The following is a 23,772-nucleotide window of genomic DNA, read 5'->3' as shown; positions in this document are numbered from 1 at the left end:
GATGTAACCTATGTATTATCTTTCAGATGTGACATTCAATGAATATTCTTTCTGTCCTCTTAAAAAAAATCTCATAAGACTGTTTGGATGAGCAGAAAAGTTCTCTCTATTACCCTATTTTTATCCCTCAACACACCGAGTTATCACACACTTGTTTCTGGTAGTTTGCTGTGCACGAATGAACATACCAGCAATAAGGATCAGTCTGAAGAACAAGGGTTTCGGCCCGAAACGTTGCCTATTTCCTTCGCTCCAGATGCTGCTGCACCCGCTGAGTTTCTCCAGCAATTTTGTCTACCTACCAGCAATAACAACCGGCTTCACTTCAAACACATATATATTTGATACTTTATAAGTGGTGCTATTGAAATTCAAATTTTATTTAATTCAATGACATCAGCCGTTTCAAATTTGCAGCTGAATTTAGGAACCACCCACTGGCTTTTCCTCTGTGGTACTACTTTAACTGTCAGTTTGAGGATTCGATAATGAGCGTGCCTTGCTCACTGCGCAAACTTGTTGTTATTCTTTAGTCCCTCTTACAGTTTGTTCGTTATTCCACTCTTCCACACGCTGATTCTTTTGGCGCGGGCGGAGAACAAAAAAGTCCACTTGACTCACAACACACACACACAAAAATCAGTCAACGGTCAGGGGTAGAACGCATCGGTCCGCATGCGCGACTGACCACGCTGCCTTGTGGGGTTTGTCGTTCCGTGTCGCAGTCGCTCTCATCGGTGGATGGTGCGTGAAACTACAAGGTCCGTGAGCACCCGCGGCACAAGGGCGGGCTGGTGACGGGCGGCCCGCGGGGGCATGTGGGTAACAGGAGGGAAAGATGTCGGACGATGAGAGCCAGGAGCAGACGATCGCCGAGGATCTGGTGGTCACCAAGTACAAGATGGGCGGTGACATCGCCAATCGTGAGTGCGAAGGCTGAGCTGGAGAATCAAGCGGCCGTGGGGGGTGGCTGGAGGGTCGTGAAGCAACAGGTGGTGCCTTGCGATGCGGTTTCTGAGGGAACCCTGATGCTGCCATGTGGGCGAGTGGAGAGAGAATAGGCCTCGGCAGCGGGGCTGGCTCTCTCTCCCTCTCTCACTCCCTCTCTCACTCACTACCTCCAGCACTACCTCCCGCAAACACGGTGCCCCCATGTGGGCGAGTGTGGAGAGAATAGGCCTCAGCAGCGGGGCTGGCTCACTCTCGCCTCTCACGATCTCTCTCCCTTCCTCCCTCCCTCTCTCACTATCTCCCTCCCGCAGACACGGTGCCCCCATGTGGGCGAGTGAGGAGCGAATAGGCTTCGGCAGCGGGGTTGCCTCACTAACTCTCTCACTAACTACTTCTCTCACTCCCGCAGCCACAGTGCTGCCACGTGGGAATAGAATAGGCCTCGGCAGTGGGGCTGGCCCTCACTAATTCCCTCTCCCTCACTCAGTAACCCTCTCACTCACCGTCCCGCAGGCACGATGCTGCCATGTGGACGAGTGGGGAGAGAATAGGCTTCGGCAGCGGGGCTGCCTCACGAACTCCTTCTCTCACTCCCTCCCTCCCGCAGCCACAGTGCTGCCATGTGGGCACGTGGGAAGAGAATAGGCCTCGTCAGTGGGACCGCAGCCACGGTACGCTCGACCCGACTCCCATCCGGCTACCCCCTGCGCCACAGGGTGCAAGATATCTTGGCGACTGTCGATATCTCCAAATGTCGGGCCACGAGGCGATGGGCCGAAGGGCCGGAATCTGGCTTCTCTCAGCTTTCCGCGCGCTTATTCTCTTCCCGCAAGGGAAAATAAGTGCGTGAATCTGCACCGATTTCTCATCGCACTTTTCCACTACGTGCGTCTAAAACAAAGACGCAGATAGGGGCTAATTCTTTAAAAACGATGGATTGGAGTAAATACTTCTACCCGAAATGTCGAGACGAGTTTATATGCCATAAGTACGTGGGTTACAGGTGCAATGACAAACTTGCTTGCAACAGCATCAAAGGCAAGTAGACTGACTTAAATTATATATAAATTGTACATAAATTAAACAAGACAGTGAAAAGAAAACGACTGCAAAGCTAGATGCAAACTTCCAAAAACAAATATAAGTAAGTCCGTGGAGGTGTAGTGTTCTGTTGCTGAAGTTGGATTCGGGCTGTGCAGGTTAGTTCAAGAACCTGATCTTTATAGAAAAATAGCTGTTCCTCAACCTTGTGGTGTGGGACTTCATGCTTCTGTACATCCTGCCCGATGTTGGTAGCGAGAAGACAGCATGGCCCGGATGATTGGGGATCTTTGATGGATGTCATCTTCTTGTTGCTTTTAATTGTGGGGTGGGCTATACCCACTATCCACTACTTTCTGCAGCCTCTTATCTATTTCATTTGCTGCTGCATGCATTTGACCTATTGTTGGGCCATAATAATAATAATAATAATACATTTTATTTATGGGCGCCTTTCAAGAGTCTCAAGGACACCTTACAAAAATTTAGCAGGTATAGGAAAAACATGTAAGGGGAATGAAATAAATAGTAGAGACATGACTAGTACACAAAGTAAAGACAGAATACAATTCAAAACACAATATGAGGCAATTAATGCACAGATGAAAAGGGAGGGGGACGTGGGGCTAAGGATAGGCAGAGGTGACGAGATGGGTCTTGAGGCGGGACTGGAAGATGGTGAGGGACACGGAATTGCGGATCAGTTGGGGGAGGGAGTTCCAGAGCCTGGGAGCTGCCCTGAGAAGGCTCTGTCCCCAAAACTGCGGAGGTTGGACTTGTGGATGGAGAGGAGACCAGCTGATGTGGATCTGAGGGACTGTGAGGGTTGGTAGGGGGAGAGGAGGTCAGTGAGATATGGGGGGGCCAGATGGTGGAGGGCTTTGTAGGTGAGGATCAGGATTTTGTAGGTGATCCGGTGGGAGATGGGATGCCAGTGGAGTTGTTTGGGGGCTGGAGTGATGTGATGCCAGGATTTGGTGTGGGTGATGAGTCGGGGGCTGCGTTCTGGACCATTTGTAGTCGGTTTATGTAAGTGGAGCTGATGCCAAGGAGAAGTGAGTTGCAATAGTCCAGTCGGGAGGAGATGAAGGCATGGGTGAGTCTTTCAGCAGCGGGAGGTGTGAGAGAGGGTCTGAGTTTGGCGATGTTGCGGAGATGAAAGAAGGAGGTTTTAATGACATGGCGGATGTGAGGCTCGAGGGAGAGGGTGGAATCAAAAAAAAAAAAGCCGTAGCTTCACTTTTCCCGTGATTCTTGATCAGGCGTGACCATATAGTTATCGTGTTTGCCTCCAATTAGTGTTTACCAATTGCTTGTTAGTCGCCTTACATCGTATGAGGATAGGCTAATTGAGACCCTCTTATCGCTGCTGTGATCGTGAACTGCACAGGCGCCCAGTGAACCTTTTGTGGTGGAATAGTTTATTCTATGTTGAGGGAGGGGAAAGTGAATTTTTGTTATACCTCTTTTAATGATTCTATTTTAAAACACAATGTTGATACACTCTTGTGCGCTTCCATTGTGCTATGAAAAATTTATGTTGAAAAAATTGGCCCGACTAATTTTAAATTACAAATAAAAGTGCAGATGTTGGAAATCTTAAATAAAACAGAGAATGGTGAAAACACTCAGCAGGTTAAACGGTATCTTTGACCTGAGATGAAACCCCTTTTTCTCTTTCCACAGATGCTGTCTGACCTGCTGTGTGCTTTCTGTTTTCATTTTAGTTTTAAATTATGCGGTGTCCTGGAAGTTTAGTGATGGAACGTGTGCAGAAGCCTGGGAATCATGACCGTAGTCAGAGGTTTTGACGAGGTTCCTACTTAGTTGAAGTTGAACGTGGAAGGACAGACGTTTGCTGTATAAAATCATAAAATTGTTAACTTGCCATATTGCCCACTATCAATTATTGCAAAATTCACTTATCAGAATTCATGGTTTAATTATTAACTTTATTACCTGCTGCCAATAAATACCTTTCATGCAAAAGTAATGCTTTCTGGATAAAACTGAACAAAGAGACCAATTGCACTCGAGTCGTGTCTCATGTTGTCAGACGGGCTTTTTATATATGTTTGTTTCTCGGCTCTGTTTCAAGCTTGAGGTTTGCTGCAAATCTGTAACAGTTCAGTAGGTCTAATAACTTAACTAGACAGGATGGCGGGACCATATAAAACTATTGGAGCCTCTAGGTTAGTGATTTTAGTGTCATGTGATTTTTGCATTTTATTCTTTAGGGGTCGTGATTTATCCTTGTTTTTTAAAGCATTTGTCTTTGGGTGCAAATTGTTGAGGTTATTGCAATCCATACACTCCGACAACCTGATTTCCTTGAATTCCGTTAGTGTGCTCATAATTAATTTGACAACATAATCACATTGGTGATCTGGGATAAGTGAAGCAAATTTAGCCATAAGCAGTAAGTTGGTTTATGGTCATGGTTTGAACTGAATTAAGGAGTGCCCTTGTAAGAGTTTCTTCATAGGCAATGTTTGTTTGGGTTTTGTATCCAGTTTTCGTGTAATAGCCTTGCTAGAAAAATTGACACATCTGCATTTCTCAGTATGAATTGGAAGAAAACTGCTCAGGGGTCTTCTGATTGCAATCCCTTAATGAATGCAGGAAGCACCTATGCATGGTTATTAAGGAGTGGATTGGCTTCAGTTGTAAATAACTGTCCTTTCCTCCCTTTATTCACCATCTCAGCTTTCGGGTTGGAGGGCGGGGTGCTGATTGACAAGTTGGCTGTTATCAGAGGTTGTATCTGCATCTGGCTACTAAATTAGCCTCCCTGAGGACGTGTAGAGAAAACAGACTTTCTGGTTAAAAGCAACTGTGGACAGCCCCATGATAGTTAAGATGGTACGAGGTGTACTGTTGGAAGTGGTGTTCTTTGGATGTAATATTAGATTGAGTGCAAGCTGCAATTTTGGACATATGGATTTTGTTTTAAATGTCTCATAGGCCTATTCTGAAGAAGAGTTAGACACAAAAAGCTGGAGTAACTCAGCGGGGCAGGCAGTATCTCTGAAGAGAAGGAATGGGTGACGTTTCGGGACGAGACCCATCTTCAGACTGAGTAACTCCAGCATTTTGTGTTTTATCTTCGATTTAAACCAGCATCTGCAGTTCTTGCCTATACAAGAGCTACAAATGGTTCTTGGTGTCCTATCTTGCAGTCACTTAAAACAGATTGTTTGGTCATTTCTCGCTGTGCCCAAGAGTTTGATTGTTTTCTAATTACAACAGCAACAGTACTTCATTGGCTGTAAAGTGGCTCAGGATGTCCTGGTGTTGTGAAAGATACCATATAAACTGAAGTCTTTGTTCCTTTTGAAAACAATCTGTAATTGAAGCATACAGATCAAGGCTCCAGCCGCGGTTAAGTGATCTTTGGTATGTCAATAGAAGAAAGCAGCAAACTTCCTTTTTGTCACATCATTTATTCCTGCATGAAATCTTCATAATCAAATGACAGTTAAAGACAAGTTTGACCTTGCATATGTAAACCCTTTTCCTGGAACCTCTCCAGCGCCCTAACCACTCCCCCCCCCCCCCCCCCCCCCCCCCCCCATCCACAGTCTCATTATTGTATGAAGAGTTATCACTTGGACAAAGTATTGGAGGACTGCCAAAATTTGGAATCCACGCCATATATAAGGAAGAGAGAGACAGGGAAATCGGCAAAATATGGCTACCATATTCAGTAGTAGAGCAGTTGTTCAGTGGTAACTAATCATTACTTTCTGCAGATTTATACATGTGTTCTGGTTAATACATCATTTAATAAAAATCTTAAAACTAAAATTGCTCAACATCCTCCCTCTTGCGTAACAGTAATATCCCATCTCATCTATCTTGCATAGATGACTACAAATAATTAAGTTGGAGTTGTTTCAAGGTGCTATGGAGTTTAATCACAATACAAGTGTAACAATTCAATGGTAAATGCTGGTATTCAGGTGATCTTATGCTAGTTTAAGTATACTTGCTATTTAGGTACAAGCAAAGATTAGAATGGAAGCTTTGAATGTGAAGGTTGTGGATTTCCTACTCCATTGACTTCACGCAAATCTACGCCTGCCTTTCAACAGGTGGCGCCTGCGATGTAGGAAATGGTCCACATTTTTCAAGTGTCTTAAACTTTATTGTGGGATTGCATGTTGAACAGCAGAGGCAGATTGGCAAATTACAGGGCACCTCATTGTGTAATTGTGGCTATTTTAAAAAAAGAAGACAAATCCAATTGAACTTCAACACCGCTTTCAATATGTCAGCACAATCCTTGGACCATTGTAGGTCAAGACCTTGTATCTGTCACAAAAGTCATTGTTTAGTTTACTTTAGAAATACAGTGTGGAAACAGGCCCTTCAGCCCACCGAGTCCATGCCAACCAACATGCCACCTGTATGTTAGTTCCATGTTATCCCACTTTTTGTATCCGACACATTAAGGGCATTTTACAGGCCAATTGCTGTACTGGACAGCACTATTCCCTGCACTCTTGTATGATCTGAGACCTGAACTACCTGCAACAGTCTCCCTGAGGTACTGGGAAGTTGCCACCAGTTTGCGTCTCAGAAAAATTCTCAATTCACTGAAATGATAAAACCAATATCACTGTTCTCTCCAATATTCACTGGATGCAGGGAGCCCAGGATCCTTTGTCAACATTAGTACTAAATGCTTATGGGCAACAACAGAAAACAGCAATTTTGAGGCTGTAAATTTCTTAAATCACCTTTGTTCCACTCTCTTTTGGCTAATAATGCAGTGATTCTGCTTCCTGCAAGAATGAATTTGACTTTGGAGATGTGGTGTGAAACTGTGTCAAGGGGATAGTATTGCATTGATTTGGCTTTGTTTGGGTGATGCAGGATAGCAGCTGGCATGAAGCCAGCATTTAAACTTTAATTTTACCTTGAAGGCTGCAAGGCTACTGTTACACTTGCATTGCAAAGTGTTCTGTAACTGAGGAAAGGTTGCTGCTATTGTTATGCTTAGTATAATTTGCTGTTGCAGAAATACATTTTTGAAATGTCATGCTATTAACCGTGGACTGCTGGATTGGCCTTCATGTACTGCTCTAGATTTGAGCTAAACTTTAAATAGTAATGGGCTCTAAAGCTATTAACTAGAGGAGTGGCTTGGTAAACATCCCCATTTTCAGTGATGGCAGACCCCAAGCATGCGAAGACTAGGCTGAAGTGTTTGTAATATTTGGGCAGAATGCCAAGTTCACAATCTGTTCGGACTTCCTAAATGTCAATCTTTGGCCAGTTTGATTCACTATATTGCAGTAGGCGCAACTATTCCTGTGGGTCCAGTGAGGTGCTGCATACTCGTACTCCACTGCTAGTCCTGTTCCGAGTCGTGCTGCACCAGTACAGAACAGTGAAAAGAACCAGAATAAGGAAAATTAACCTGCTACGTCTGGAATAATAAAAACAGGACAAATCTAATCTCTGTATTGTTCGCTTGACTTACCTGCTCACTGAAGCTTTTTATGGATTGAGCTATGGATTAGACTGCATTTAATTAAGAGTTAAATGAATTAGAAGGTTTAGTTTGACTCTAAATTGGGCGGCTTTGTTTTGATCTGTGCATACGCCCCAGCCTGCCTCCTTTATTTCTTCTGTTGCAACCCTCTTTAGCCAGAGTGTGGTGAATCTGGAATTCATTGACACAGACAGCTGTGAAAGCCAAGTCAATGGATATTTTTAAGGTGGAGATTGACTGATTCTTAATTGGTAACGGGGTCCGGGGTAATGGGGAGAAGGCAAGAGGCTGGGGTTGAGAGGGAAAGATAGATCAGCCATGATTGAATGACGGAGTGGACTTGATGGGCCGAATGGCCTAATTTTGCTCCTTGAACCTATGATCTCCATTGTCATTTGTTCCCAGGTGTCTTTCTTTAAAGAAGCAGCTGGCTCAAGTGGATGCATCTTTGCTGTTAAAGGAATTGCATTTTATATTTCCTTTAATTTTATTTACTAAATGTTTTCCCTGTCGAGTTATTCTACAACTGGCAATGAACAGGATTTTAGAGGCAGGTGGCAGGGCTGGTGCAGCTGCTACCTAAGCACTTTTTCCTTTAAAAGAACTAAAGCCCCTTTGTTTGTAAAATCTTAAATAGCTAGGTTGAGATTTCATTTAGAGTGGGAGTGCAACCTTTAAACTTTACCGCACAGCACATCCTCTGCATTGCAAGACCTCTCCCACAGCCTGTGGTAGTGGTTCACATCAGGATTGCCCAATCTTTTAATTAAAATATTACTCTTTGGCTGTTACATTTGGCAGTTGGTGCTATTAGCTATGAAGTTGATGCAAAGGGAAGCATTTTCACCAACTTATGTTTATTGGTTTCTGCTTTCCACTCCTAGCTCATAGGAATAATTGGATAGTATTAGCTGAACCAGTTCAGTCCAGATCCCCAAATATGATTTCTATAGACAATGAATACGTAGACCTTTTGGCATTAAAGCTTCACTGTTATGAAGCTAATGAATTATGCTCAATGGTTGCCAACATATATTCCTTTGCAGGTGTTTTGAAGATGCTGGTAGATGCAGCGAGGGTGGATGTATCTGTCGTAAGCCTTTGTGAGAAAGGAGATGAAATGATCATGGAGGAAACGGGGAAAATTTTCAAGAAGGAGAAAGAAATGAAAAAAGGTCAGTGGCACTTGATCCTGCGTTCCCTTTTTAAGACGAAGCATCATACATATGTAAACACAGCTGTAATTTCTACATGGTGAAACCAAAATGTATAAAAATATCCATTAATAAAATCTGACAATGTGCACTTTAACCACATGTGATTTTTTTTTCCTATTACAAATCTCAAATTGTGGAGTACAGAAGCAAATAAATAAATGATGGGTCTTTGTCCCAAACAATATGGAGGGCACTGTGAGCAGTTGTAAACAGAATAAATATGAGTAATTAACGTCTTTGTAATACTCAGCCATCAGAAAGCCAACTGAATTTGTATACAAGAATGCTTAAATTTGCTCCAGTAATTAATCTTCAAAATGATGGTTGTGTAAGTGCCTCTACCCTCTTCTTCCTTAGATGTGGTTATCAAGTCACAGGATCCCATGCCTCCTCAATCCTCTGGATCAGCTTACCATGAGAGACTTCTGGTCAAAAAAACACCCATCCACCTCTCTTCTCTGCCTCATATCACCAAGCCAATTTTGTAGCAAATTTAGACGCCTAATGTCTTTAACCATTCGCTCAATTTGTATTTGACTGATATTAACATTAATGTTTTTTTTGTGAGTAAATGGTTTGTGTTTCCCTTTTTTTTTAAAGGAATTGCCTTTCCCACGTGTATCTCAGTGAACAACTGTGTCTGCCATTACTCTCCTCTCAAGAGTGACCCTGACTATGTCCTGAAGGAGGATGATCTTGTTAAAATGTAAGTACATTTTCATGTTTATAAACCTTTGAGGATGTCTTTAATGTTAACCCGATTTGCTAGGTATCTCGCATCATGTGTCAGAAGGTTGTGGCTTCAAGTCTTACTCCAGGATTTTAGCATGCCATTTACCATGGCACTTCAGTATGGAACTGAAGAAGTGGGGAATAATTCAGAGATGCCATCTTTCATATGAGATGTTAAATCAAGTATGAATGTTCGGGTGGGAGTAAAGGATTCCAAATACTGTTGGAAGAACAGCGGGGAGTTTTGATCCATTTCGTGCTTGACATTCATACACCCACTTTCCAGCAGTCGTTACTGCTCACTGATCCTTGGGAAACACTGATTCACTTCATTTTTTCCCCTTTGTTCTCTCCATTCCTCTTTGAAATCCAGAGGCAAGGAATAAGTTGTAGTGGCCCTATCCAAGCCTTGACTGATGGGCACCCTGGGTCATTTTTAATACTGTTTTTACCATTTTTCTCATGGAGGAAGCTCCTGTGCATTCTTCACTTGCATATTTGTAGTGATGGGAGGGTTTGATTCAGAATTATAAAAGAACTCTGAATATCACTCTATTCTGTGTGTACAAGTTGCAGATGACATTTATGCTATTTTTTCCCCCCCCCTTCCCAACAGTGATTTGGGCGTCCATGTGGATGGATTCATTGCGAATGTGGCGCACAGTTTTATTCTTGGTGTCAGCAAGGTATGTTCATTTCTGGAGTACAAGCAGTTAGGTTGTTGCGATATCCGAGGTATGTTCTAGCTGTATAGAAAGGAATGTTCTCTGCCTTCTGGTTAATGGGGCTGCTTAGACTATTGAGATAGATTTTGGCAGCATAAGTGTAATTCATTTTCAGCTCAAACTTTTAAAAAAGAATCTTGCTGCAAATTGAGTCACTTAATTCCCTGTTCATTTAAAAATAAAAATAAAAATCTGTCTTGTTGAGAGCAGAGAAAGTAAATGATCTGTTGCCAGGCCTTTTGCAATAGTAGCTTAAAACGACTCAATAACAGGTGGCGGACACCTGCCTGTCTGCTCAAGGAAGAGAGGAAGGGGAATTGGAAACTTGTCTTCCTCAGAGCTTCTCCGCAACGGTGCAGCTGCTCAACGTGGTGATAATTATGGGTACAAGTGTCATTCCTGCCATCTCTTGGCATAAGAAGCTGACTCTGAATATGCTCCACAATGAATTAACATTTTAAGAACTCAGCAATGATTTAAAAAAAATAAAGTGACTGATCTCTATCCATAAACCCAGATGTTATGAATCTCTAGTGCTGACTGAACAGCTATGCTCTTAGAATTCCCCACTCTAGTCTGATCATCACCATTTATCCTGCTGTTTTGAATGAACATTTGTAGTGATGGGGAGGGTTGGTTTCAAAATTCTAAAAGAATTAGACTGAATATCAGACTCAAAAGTCTGGTATTCTGTGTGTGCAAGTTGCAGATGAGATGTATGCAATGTTTTGGGGAATAACTGCAGTTGTGGTCTCAGCAGTGCCCTATATAAATGTTCTCCAGTTTGGCTTCCAAACATTTGTATTAATGTAGTCTGAAGAAGGGTTTCGGCCCGAAACGTTGCCTATTTCCTTCGCTCCATAGATGCTGCTGCACCCGCTGAGTTTCTCCAGCTTTTTTGTGTAACATTTGTATTAATTGTTCCTATCACTAAACTATCACTATCATATGTCAATTACTTGGACGATCTGCCGACCTTTTGCAGATCATACAAACTCTGTGCAACTCTGAGATCTATAATCTTTTGCCATTTTAGATTATATGCTATTTTGTTATTACTGCCAAAATAGACAACTTTCCCACATTATGCTGCATTTGCCACTTTATGCCCATTATACAATCCATCCCTTTTGGTGGGCTGCTTGTCCTTCTTGCAACTTGCTTCCTGTCTATTTTTGCGTCCTCTGCAAATTTAACAACCATACCTTTGATCACTTCAGGAAGTCATCAAATGTAAATCATTTCCCATGACTAATGCCAATATAATGAGTGTATTGCTGGAGCACTGTTGTGCCTTAATATTTTTTCAACCCATTATTTAAGAGGTTGATGGAATTGTACTGAGTTTACTAAAAGTAGCATGCAGTCATAACTTACAGCATATTTTTTGTTTAAGTAGGAATAAATCTATTTTCAATCTGGGTTTATCTAAAATCCTATTGGAGCCATGCAGAGTCTCTTTAGATTCCTAATAAATATAATTTGAGAATGGTTTCTTAAAGATTCTGGACACATTTTCCCCTTTATAAATGACAGGAATGGCCAAACTGAAATGATGTCCAATTTTAATTTAGCCTGAGCCTTAAGAAGTTTGGTAGAAATAATTTTTGGGTCGTATTGCATTTGCTTTAAATTTGTTTGGTCTTGCTTTTCATTAATCAAAATACTTTCTTTTGCAGGATAGCCCTGTATCCGGGCGCAAGGCTGATGTCATTAAAGCTGCACACTATTGTGCAGAAGCAGCTCTGCGGCTAGTAAAACCTGGCAATCAGGTAAGGTTGTTGAAAAAGGAGATTAAAAAAAAAACAAGCATTGTTTGCCCCAGTGAATCAAATATATTTGCTAACATTGGGCACAGAAGCTACTAACCATTTTATTAACCATTAGCTACTAATCCTCATTTTTACCCTAATCTCTTGTTCTTGATTCTTCTCTCACTCCCCCCCCCCCCCCCCCCCCCCCCCCCCTTCCCCCTGCCTGGGAAAATATTTTTCCTGCACCCAAACAAGGCATTAACACTTAATTAAGGGATACAAGTCAAACAAAACTCTTTGATCAAGGAATCCATGCCAGACTCATGTAGCCTGTCTTTGTAATTTAACCCATTAAATCCAGTGAACTTGTACCGCATGTACTCGCAGAAAAGTGCACCCTGATCAAAATGCAGCACTTGTCGCCGAGCACAATGTTAAGCAAGGCTGGATCAATTGATAATTTCCTTCTGTTTGTGTTTCAACTTCAGATGTTGAACTCGAGCGTTTTTCAACTTTTCACCCGTAGCCATTTCAAAGCCATTCATGGTGAACATGTGTTACCTATTTTTCTTGTTATCTACAATATGTATTCGATTTCACCAATCATTGTTCTGTCTATATTTAGTGGTTTTATTTTATTCAATAAATCATTGTTGGAAGCCATAATTTCTTATTTGACTTTGATATGTGGTTTTATTTGGAGAGTTTCCTTGTAACCTAAATTCAAGTGGAAGCCAGAAACAAGATTGCTCAGTCTTGACTTTGCACTATAGAAGGTGGATGTCCATTCTGATTGTTGAAAAAAATGTTATTGATTTTCATTCCTAAAACAAATCAGAACACCTCCAGTGACAGAAGCCTGGGAAAGGCTCTCAGTGTGAAGAATGCCATCCAGTCCTATATGATGCACGTCCAATAGAAGGTTGAGATGTCCAATTCTGATTCAGCTGATTGGGTAAACATTACTGTATCGTTTTTCATTCCTAAAAACAAAACTTCCCACTTTCCTCACACACAGTGGACTTTTTGTCCAGCAACTGGGAATACTCTCTCATGAAAGTGTGAAGAATGCCATATCCACTGTATATGATGAGCATTCGTACTTTGCAAGTGGGAGTAGTATCAACATAATGCAGGAAGGTCCTCAATTTGTCTGGTGGCTGCATATGGGCTTTGTGAATGGAGTTATTCTCATTCAGACCCCTTTCACAGAAGTATTAATTACATTACAAGGATGAGTGCACCTGAATTGAGAAGCAGTAAATTCAGTTTACCCACTGTTTGGAGAGTGAACAACGGCAGTAATTAATAATTCCAGGACAGTCGACATTCAATAAAGACTGGCAAGAAGGTAAAGGTGGAGGGGTTGCTCTGTTAATAAGTGATGATATCAGTACAGTAGTTAGAAAGGATGTTGAGCTAGTAGATAGTTCCGAATTAAATCTGTTTTGGAGCAATGGAAAAGCAGGGAGCAGCAAACATTAGTGTGCATTGTCTTTGGTCCTCTGACAGTTATGGTGTGGTATATATGAAGAAACAAGAGGTGCATATAATGGGTATATTAGTAATTATGGGGGAGATCTTTAATCTACTTGGGGAAAATCAAATTTGTACGAACAATTTTGAGGATGACTTCCTCAAATCGTGGGAGTGATTTCTCGATCAGTATCGGTTTTCTTTTTCTTTTTTTTTTTGACATTTTAAGATTTGGGCTGGGGCAGACAGGTGATTTCAAACCACAATCTCAGTTGCAATTATTTCTGTTCAGGTATGCTGTCACACCAACTCAAACAGCATGTTATTGATGGGGAGAAAACAATCATTCAGAACCCCACAGATCAGCAAAAGTAAGTTTTGAAAGTTTGGCTTTTCATTTCAAATGAACTGATGTATCTCTATTATACTAAAAGTCTTGTCTTGTTTGTCTGTCTGTGAGATCAAGGAACGACGCCAAAACGGTACACAATAGCGCAAATTTTTTTGCCGAATCTTACTCAACTTTTTCCTGTGGTCGTTGGTATCAAGTTTTTCACATTTAATGTTATAGTTCTCGTTATTGATATTTAACATTTTTAAAAAGCCAACTTTGAAAATACTAACTGCCTTGGAAAGTGCGACTTTTCTAGCAGCCTCCAGTGATGATGTCACAATGGCATCTCACAGTCGTCCAATCACAATGGGATCTCATTTACACAACGTGCCATGAAGATTCCGAAAACCGAAAATGACATCACAAGGTGATCTCTGCTGCCAATACAGAAGCTCTGAGAGTTGACGGAGTGGGTGATGGGAGAAGAAATGTTATTTAAACATTGTCTTTATTGAGGTGGGAGTGCGACAGGGGAGAGGTGAGGGAGGGAGTGACTGAGGGTAGGGAAAAGGAGAGGGAGGTAGAGGTGACAGAGAGACAATGGGATCAGCAGCTTCAAGGGGAGTAAGGAGAGAGTGAGATTTTTGACCCCCCCAACATGGGAAGGATTGCCCTCCCGTATGACGTCGTGACCCGACCCCCACTTGGACTATATATATAATATAACTAAAATTCTCATCTCGTTATCTGCAGGTTTGCATTGCACCTCTATTTGCGCAAAAACGGTACACGATAGCGCTATGATTTTTGCACTGCCTTATTCACCATTGTCCTGTGGTGTAGATGAAACCAGTTTTGTGCAGATTGATGGTATATTTTAAAAGTTATTGACGTTTAAAGGTTTGTGTTGTACCTCTATTTGCGCAAAAACAGTACACGATAGCGCTACAATTTTTGCCCCACCTTGCTCATTATTGTCCTGTGGTGTAAATGAAACAAGTTTTGTGCAGATTGGTGGTGTATTTTAAAAGTCGTTAACGTTTAAATGTTTGTGTTGTACCTCTATTTGCGCAAAAACAGTACACGATAGCGCTACAATTTCCCCCCGCTTTATTCACCATTTTCCTGTGGTGTAGATGAAACAAGTTTTGTGCAGATTGATGGTATATTTTAAAAGTCATTACCGTTTAAAAGTTTGTGTTGTACCTCCATTTGCGCAAAAACAGTACATGATAGCGCTACTATATTTGGCCCATCTTATGCACCATTTTCCTGTGGTGTAAATGAAACAAGTTTTGTGCAGATTGATGGTACATTTTAAAAGTTATTCTCGTTTAAAGGTTTGTGTTGTACCTCTATTTGCGCAGAAACAGTACATGATAGCGCTACTATATTTGGCCCACCTTACGCACCATTGTTCTGTGGTGTAAATAAAATAAGTTTTGTTCAGGTTGTTGGTATATTTTAAAGGTTATTAACGTTTATAAAAAATAAATAAATAAATAAACTTAAAACAACACCCCTGCCATGCACAGTTGGGGGTGAGTTCCCGTGCACGTCATTACTGGCATCACAAAGGGCACGCAGCGGGTCCTCGGCAGCGTCTGTGCAGTTGGGGCCTTACCAGAATTCAGATTGCCATCTTTTTTTCACAACGGTGACACGGGTAAGATTTTAAAAACAGTATTTTACCACTGCTCCGGGCCCGCGGGGATCCGCCACCTTAGCGGGTGAGGTTGGGGCTGCGTCTGCGGAAAGCAGCGGCCGGCTCCAGGGGCGGGGGGAGGCTAGGCCGACGATCTGGGGCCTGTGCTCTGAGGCTGTCTCTCCACCAGGCCCGCGGGGATCCACTGCCTTGGAGCTGGGTCTGTGTCTGCGGGTGGCAGTTGCTGGCTCCGGGCGGCGGGGAGAGGCCGCGCTGAGGATCCGGGGTGCTGAGTCTAGCTCTGAGGCCAATGGCTGCTGCTGCTGCTCCGGGCTCGTGCGGCGGGCTGAGGCAACTCCGAGGCCTGGGCTCTGAGGCAGACGGCTGCTGCTGCTATGGGCACGCAAGGAGCGAGAGGAGCGGCAACCTCGAGTTCCTGAGGAGGCGAGCAGGGAGAGTGGGGAGGAGGGGCAATAGAGGGAGAGGAGGGGGGAGGTAGGGAGTAGGGAATAGAGGGAGAGGAGGGCAGTCAGGAGGTGAGAAGGGATATTGGGGGGAGAGATAGGGGAAGGTGAGGAGTGGTGGATAGGGAGATAGGTGGGGGGGGAGGAGAGGGAGGGATTGGGGGAGGAGAGGGGAAAGAAGAGGGAGGATGAAGAGGAGGGAGTGCTGAGGGCTGAGGAAATGAGCCGCGCTTGCGCAGTTGGGGGGCTATGGGTGAGTGGGGGAATGGGTTGTGTTGAGGGACCGGGACCCAAAGGCACCCACTTAGTCTAGTTTTTAATAAGATTCTTTAAAGAAATTATCTTCAAGGTGACATTGACCTGTCAATAGCACCTAGTCATGAAGGGTTGTTTGCGAGCATTGTGAACAGCGGTGGTGCTTTAATTGTTACTGTGGTGGTTGTGAAGGACTTTTCGATGTGCCAATAAGGGCATGGACAAGAATTTACACTAAGTAAAATCATAGAGCACAGAAATGTCCTTTTGGCTCACCTCCATGCCAACTATGATGCCTATCTATGCCATTCCCATTTGCCCACATTAGTCCCATGTTGAGTACTGCCTTGCTGCAGCATCTAAATCATGTTTACATGTTACTAGTGAGAGTGAATGTCAAAAGAAAATACTAATCCATTTTAAGAGCGTTACACTATGTGGATGATATTTTCGCAGAGCGAGTTTCTCTGGATAGTGGTGTGCCTTGAAATTATTCCCAAGATTGGATAGGATGCATAGAAATGAATCATTCAACCATTTAAGTCTATACTGCTTCCTTTCCCTATCCTAATGTGTTACTGAGTCTAATCCTACTCTTCCATCAGTGGTGGTCTGACTGTGCTCATTTTCTTGTAAAGGAAAGATCATGAAAAGACAGCATTTGAAGTACATGAAGTTTATGCCGTTGACGTATTAATCAGCACCGGAGAAGGCAAGGTGAGGAGTTGGTACATTACAGGCCATGAGTTTGTTTTATTTTGGGCTTGGAATGGAAAGTTTACTCTCAGCCTTCCAGCATCCATGGGGAATGGAGGGTTGTGCGAGAATTGCTTAAAACAAACAAACAAAGCAAAGCAAAGTCTGAAGAAGGGTCTCGACCCGAAACGTCACCCATTCGTTCCTTCTCTCCAGAGATGCTGCCTGTCCCGCTGAGTTACTCCAGCACTTTGTGTCCATCTAAAACAAACTCGCCATTGCGCAGTAATAAATTGCCAAACTATATGTCATCTCCTCACCGTTTTAAATATCAATATTTGGTACTACAGTTCTATTTCTGATGGCTAAATGGTATTACTGTGAAATGCAGCAAAAATCAAATGGATGACTGTACTTGCAATCACGTGAAGTGCTAAATCTGCAAAGAGGATGTTAATGTTAGCAGCCTATAACTGCACAACCTTTGTATAAATGTAAAGCTAAATATGTCTTTTCACACCTATTTTGCTCAACACTTGAAATAAAATTCTCTGTTTGACTCTATTTTCATAAAAAAACAAAGAATCTTATGTAAGCTATGCCTCGACTTTTACACCTAGCCTGGGCTTGGCTACCATTTCAATTCCAATCACTTTGCTCAGCCAGATGGGGGCAGTCTAAGAATGTTAAGCAATTTAATGAATTATTTGCCTGTTGCATAAACTCCAGATAAATGACAATGTACTGTCGTTGGAATTGTGAAAGTGAAATAAATGGCTTTGTACATGTAGTGCCAAAATGCTAATATATTGCAGGCGTGAGACAGTGAGTTTTTGCCATCAATTTAAATGTTGTGTATGGGCAGTAATGATGTGTATGTACATCTACCATGGAGTGCAGTCTAGGCTAAAGATTGCTGTGGAGCGTATATGTGTTTACTAAATGTGCACCTAGATTTCTTTGGTTTCCAACAGAGGGAGGGAAATGACAGATTTGAACCAGCTGGGATATGGGGTGAAGGTCAATGGATTTGAACCTGTTAAAATGCCAACGAGCATGCATATGTTTGAAAACAAGCTCCTTAACTTGCGTATGTCTTTAGGCAAAAGATGCTGGTCAAAGAACAACTGTGTATAAGAGGGACCCAACACAACAATATGGTTTGAAAATGAAGACTTCTCGTGCCTTTTTTAGTGAGGTTGAAAGGCGGTTTGATGCAATGCCCTTCACTCTGAGGTAAGCCTAATCGAGCATGTGGTTGTTACTTCATGTAACCTGGGATGGCATTGGTATTACTTCATTTGATCTAAATCAATGTAATATGCATACTTCTATTGACCCGTTCTATTCAATGTGAAATAGTTGTATTTCCCTCAAACTTGAAACCTAAGAATTGCAACTGCAGCTGCTTTAGGATGCTGATAAAACAAAAATTTCTTTTCAAAGGGCATTTGAAGATGAGAAAAAAGCCAGAATGGGAGTTATGGAGTGCGCAAAGCATGAGCTTCTACAGCCATTCAATGTACTCTATGAGAAGGAAGGTATGCTCCTTAGAATCCTGAATGTTGTGAATGACAACACTGAATAATTTGTTAAACTGCAATGGTATTCCCTGTTGCAATAAGTGACCATTTTATTCCCTGCTGACTCCATGTTGAATATATATTCTGTGACTGCTGGCAGCTTCAGATTCTTCATGTGATAGACACAAAGTGCTGGAGTAACTCAGTGGGTCAGGCAGCATCTCTGGAGAAAAAGGATGGATGACATTTTGTGTCGGGACCCTTCTTCAAACTTCTTCGGGCCCCTGCCCAAAACGTCATCAATCCTTTTTCTCCAGAGATGCTGCCTGACCCGCTGAGTTAATCCAGCACTTTGTGTCTATCTTTGCTATAAATCAGCACCTGCCGGTTCTTGTTTCTGCCATTATTCATGTGCTGAGCTTAATCCACAAATGATTAGGTTGTTCACTTCTGGTTACGTCAATGCAGAATCTCACACTTTCCAGGAGGGGGCTTCTTTTACCTTGGCTACTGTACCTCCCAAGTTTTCCTGTTCTGTGTTGAAATTTTAAATTTTATTTTCAAGTGGTACATTTGTAACTGATCCTTGGAAGCATTGGTGGAGTTGTAATTTTGTTAGATTAAATACTGGGGACATTTAACACCTGAAATGTTGTCATTTATTGATACCTGAATTTGAAATCATGCTTTTTGCCTCACTGATGTCTGTTCTTTGTGCTTCCTTAGGGGAGTTTGTGGCTCAGTTTAAGTTCACAGTCCTGCTCATGCCAAATGGTCCCATGAGAATCACCAGTGGAATATTTGAAAATGAACTTTACAAGTCTGAATTGGACATTAAGGACCCTGACCTGAAGGCAAGTTATGAAAACAACCCCTTTTTTCTCAATTTCGTCTGCAATCAAAAGCAGATTTCAAAATGCAAAAAATCTTTAAAGTTGTATATTGGCCTTGAGGCATCTTTTTATTTTAACCCATTCTGCTTGCAGCATTTGTGATCCTCAGTTTCATCGGGATCTAATACTTAGGGTTTTGCATTGATTTCTTTCTCTAACTTGGGATTAAATTAACCCTCAGTAACCTCTGAAACGAAGGTTACTGTTTTTATCGCACCCTTTGTTGGCTGAGTTGATGGGTCTAAGTTTTCAATCTGTATGATAAATGGAAACCCAATTGGAAGAGTTGAAGGTTAGCAAAACCAACATTGACTCATTGTAGTCTAATAACTTTGCGATTATTAGTCATAGATTCCCAAATTTCCAGTTTGAGAAAATTCCCAATTCCAGTAGATTTTACTTTTTTGAAAGAAAGTAATCATAAATTATGTTAGAGTTATAGTTGTTACTGAATTCCTATCCATAAAAATGCATTGGTACAAAGATGTCAAATCTGCTGTCTAATCTGGTTTGGCCTATACGCGCTCCAAATACGTAGGAATCAACCACAATGTTAATGCTTCCATATGAAATGGCCCAGCAAACTATTCAGGGGATAAATAAGGAAGAGCAATAAATTATGCACCTTGCCAACAATGACCACATCCTGTTGGAATGCATAAAATGAGTCTGCGTTCTTGAAGCAATCCAATCTATCTCATTCCCCTATGTGTTTCCACGTGACCTATTTTCTCTCGTCTACCATCAAGTCTATTCTGATTCCCATATCAATCCTCAGCGGTTAATTTTCAATAAAAAATGAACCTAGCAGTCAGCACATCAGGAACACACAATGGAAACCCACCTGGTCACAGGGAACATTTGCAAACTCCATAACCCTTTTTATGACTATATTTTAGTATTATGCCTAAAATATTTATTGATGTACAAGTTGGTGTGTCTCACCATCTTTTGCTCTTTGTCCTGCCTCTTGTAACTTGCATTCAAGTTCATCTTTTTAAATCACCTTTCTAGGCCCTGATTCAAAGTTCTGTGAGCCGAAGGAATCAGAAGAGGAGGAAGAAGAAGAAGGTGGTACGTAGCATGTTTTGAGAGCTCAGAGATAATGCAGCTGCTTTCATTTCAGTTCCTGCAAGTGGACTTTGTTCTTTACATTGTAGAAACTATCTTCGAATTAATCTTCCATGTAGAAATTTATAATCGTGCCAATTTCTTGGGAGAAATGTACAAAGTGACAATATGTAGCTTTGCCTTGCTGCACATACGTTTCAGATAAATGGAGCTTTTGGGCTAAATAACGCAATGTATTATAATGATATGGAATGAAGGGAAAAAAACATTTACTCCCAATACAATAATCTACAGCGAATTCTGCATCCATTTGTTCTTCTTAAAAGATTGAAAATTGTGATGGAGACTCCAATTGTGAATCCAATATTTAGATGTTGTCAAGCTGAAAAGTGTGCAGAGAAGATTTACGAGGATGTTGCCAGGACTCGAGGGCCTGAGCTATAGGGAAAGGTTGAACAGGCTAGAACTTTATTCCTTGGAGTGCAGGAGGATGAGGGGTGATCTTACGGAAGTGTACAAGATCATGAAAGGAATAGATCGGGTAAATCCACAGTCTTTTGCCTACGAGAATCGAGAACCAGAGGACATAGGTTTAAGGTGAGGGGGGGAAGATTTAATAGGAATCTTGAGGGGTAAATTTTTTACACCAAGGTTGGTGGTTATATCGAACGAGGAGGAAATTGTGGCAGGTACTATCGTAACATTTGAGACATTTGGACAGGTACATGGATAGGACCGGTTTAGAGGGTTATGGGCCTAGCATGGGCAGATGGCACTAGTGTAGATGATGCATGTTGGGCCAAAAGGCCTGTTCCCACGATGTATGACTCTGACTCTATTTGGTGAGTAAAAGCTCTTAAATACAATATGATGGGCTCCTCCTCCCGCTCTCCCTAAAAGCTGTGGTGGTAAATGGCATGCGTTTGTCCCGCAGTAATTTAATCCACTTGTATATCTTTCATCTCCAGGCTTCCCAGTGTGGACTCCCTGCCACCACTGGCAGCACCAATGAGGAGAACGAGACTGGAGACTGACCTCTCGTAACCATAGCCCCAGAACTAACCTGACCTTTGACATACTGTCTGTACCTGATGGCGAGCTCCAGCCCCCAGCTGTTTAGTGTACAGCTTGTGGGACCCTTTTCACCAGCTCCTATATTCTTACACTGAGGGAGGACCACAAGACTCGCATTTATGACTGCAGACTACTTCAAAAAAAAATAAAAAAACAAAAAAAATCTTTGTGCTATTTGTATGGTTTTATATTTTTTATCCAAGCAAGAACATATGGCAATGAGAGTAATTGGTATAGAAGATTTAAAGGTAGCTGTTTAACTCTAACCCCAGCCCAAGGCCTTTTTTTTGCTATGCAGTAGTTTCCCTCGGGTGTTTGTTTAGTCATCCAACTTGTTGGCTATTACTGCTTACTGAGACGGTGTTATAGTCATCTAATGCTCTTTGCTCAGATCTTGGGGTGAGTGGAATAGGGCAGAGTTTCCAAAACATTTTTAAACTGTATAGATTATTAGACAACATTTTCCACCACCTTTTGTATCCAGTTTTATGAAATATTGCCATTCTCCCCGTTACCTATTGTGGTTATAAATAAAAAATGCTGCGATTGCTGGTAATCTTTCCTCCAGTAGAGTTTTCTGTAGACTCGAAACAGCTCAGGATAAATTGAAAAAAGTACATGCAAAGCTATTATTACCTATACCAAGTAATTCAGAAGTTTTTCGCAATCTCCAAGAGGCTGGGAATATTTTGTTTTAAAATTAATACCAAGATTAATTCTGAACCTCTGTGCGTAATGGGCCAAATAACAATTGACAATAGACCAGTTCGGAGTCCATGTACATTGTTTCTGTACTGTGAAATGTTTTATTTTTTTCTCTCTCATATTTTTGGGGAAGAGGGAATTTACATTTTACAGGCCTGAATTGCAGGATTGGAAGTGTACTTGTGAGCAAAGGCTGAATTGATGCAGATTTATATAATATAATGAATTGTGTGGTTCTGTCTGATTTCTGTCTCTTTTGAAGATTGGCCAGTATTCTGTTGATATTTGAAAATGCTGTCCCTACCTTTTTTTATTTAAAAAAAACTAAAAAATAGCATACCAAACTAGAATAAGGACTCTTGTTTTGCCAGCCCTTACTTACCGTCAATGACTTCTGTGTGTGTGTGTGTGAGATAGGAGCTCAGTGTAATACCATGATTTGTTTTGGGTCACTGTGGGGATTAAATAAATAAGTCAATATTAATCCTGCATTTGGTTTGTCTTGCTTCATGTCCCCTGCCATTGGCTGCAATACCTTCCAGTCATTAAAGGACCCTTGGTGTAATGTGATCCTGGTCATAATGGATGATTCCCAGTCTTTATTGGTGTTGTCCATTGCTGTTGATTATAATGGTTCTTTTGTGATTGCACCACACTGCTACCACTTGGTGCGCATGACCTTTGCAGGCAGCAATGCTTCCTTGTTCATCTGTTGTTGCCCTGGCACTGACCCTGGAGCAGCTGCTGGGAGTGATCTGGCATTGTTAGTGCCTACCATCTGCTTTTGATACTCAAAATATGCACTCCGTGCATTTTTAAGTCGTCGAATAAAAAACTCAATTCAAGATATTTTTAATAAGTTTTTCTCTTTTCTGTGCTGAATCCAAAGGGATTTTGGAGGTGCTTTAATATGGATTTGAGATATTGCAGCTGGACATAATTATCTGTCGCAATTTTTTTTGTAGGAATTTTTCTTAACCTTGTCTCTAGGTAGTGATTTGAAAATTTGAGACCTCTTTCATTACAACTCTTCACTCAGTGGAACAACTTTCTCTTCACGCTGCTGAATTTTAAACTTGTATGTGTAAAAGCTCCCATACTGTGTAGTGAAAATAGGCTTAGTATCAAAATCTCATGAGCACATTCGAGTTGACCCAGTGTATCCTTCGTTGCTACAGTTGGGATTATTGCACAGCGCCAATGGCATTTTGGAACAGCACAGGAACAGGCCCTTCAGCCCACGTCTACTGAACATGATGGCAAGTTAAGCTAATTTTCCCCTGCCTGCACCATATCCCTCTATTTCCTGCATGTACAATGCAATATCTAAAAATCTCTTGAATACTACTATCGTATCTGCCTATTGCCACCACCCCTGGCAGTATGCTCCAGGCACCCAAAGCACTGCACATCACCTTTAATTTGCTCCTCTCGCCTTAAAACTATGCCCTCGAAGATTTGACATTTGTACCCTGGGGTAAAAGGTTGGGAATGTCTTCTGCATCCTCTCCAAAGCCTTCGCTTCCCTCCTGTAGGTGCGACAGATAGAGCTGCATAACGCCAGAGACCCAGGTTCGATCCTGACCTCGGGTGATGTCCGTGTGGAGTTTGCACGTTCTCCCTGCGACCACGTGGCTTTCCTCCCACATCAAACAGACATGCGAGTTTGAAGGTTAATTGGCCTCTAAATTGCCTCTGGTGTGTAGGAAGTGGGTG

General features: G+C 41.9%; 1 protein-coding gene across 1 annotated transcript; it reads left to right on the top strand.

The window, feature by feature from the left end:
* Positions 1-769: 769 nt before the first annotated feature.
* pa2g4a (proliferation-associated 2G4, a) lies at positions 770-22,540 on the top strand. Its single transcript, XM_055664539.1, is given in 13 exon segments — positions 770-923; positions 8,539-8,667; positions 9,310-9,415; positions 10,058-10,127; positions 11,846-11,938; positions 12,624-12,696; positions 13,689-13,767; positions 16,733-16,811; positions 17,893-18,026; positions 18,237-18,331; positions 19,040-19,167; positions 20,221-20,280; positions 21,246-22,540. Coding segments are annotated over 13 exon segments (1,197 nt in total). The 5' UTR covers positions 770-838; the 3' UTR covers positions 21,312-22,540.
* Positions 22,541-23,772: the final 1,232 nt, after the last annotated feature.

The sequence above is a fragment of the Leucoraja erinacea genome, chromosome 40 (assembly GCF_028641065.1).
Source record: "Leucoraja erinacea ecotype New England chromosome 40, Leri_hhj_1, whole genome shotgun sequence".
NCBI lineage: Eukaryota > Metazoa > Chordata > Chondrichthyes > Rajiformes > Rajidae > Leucoraja > Leucoraja erinaceus.
This window is presented reverse-complemented; position numbering and strand designations above follow the sequence as displayed.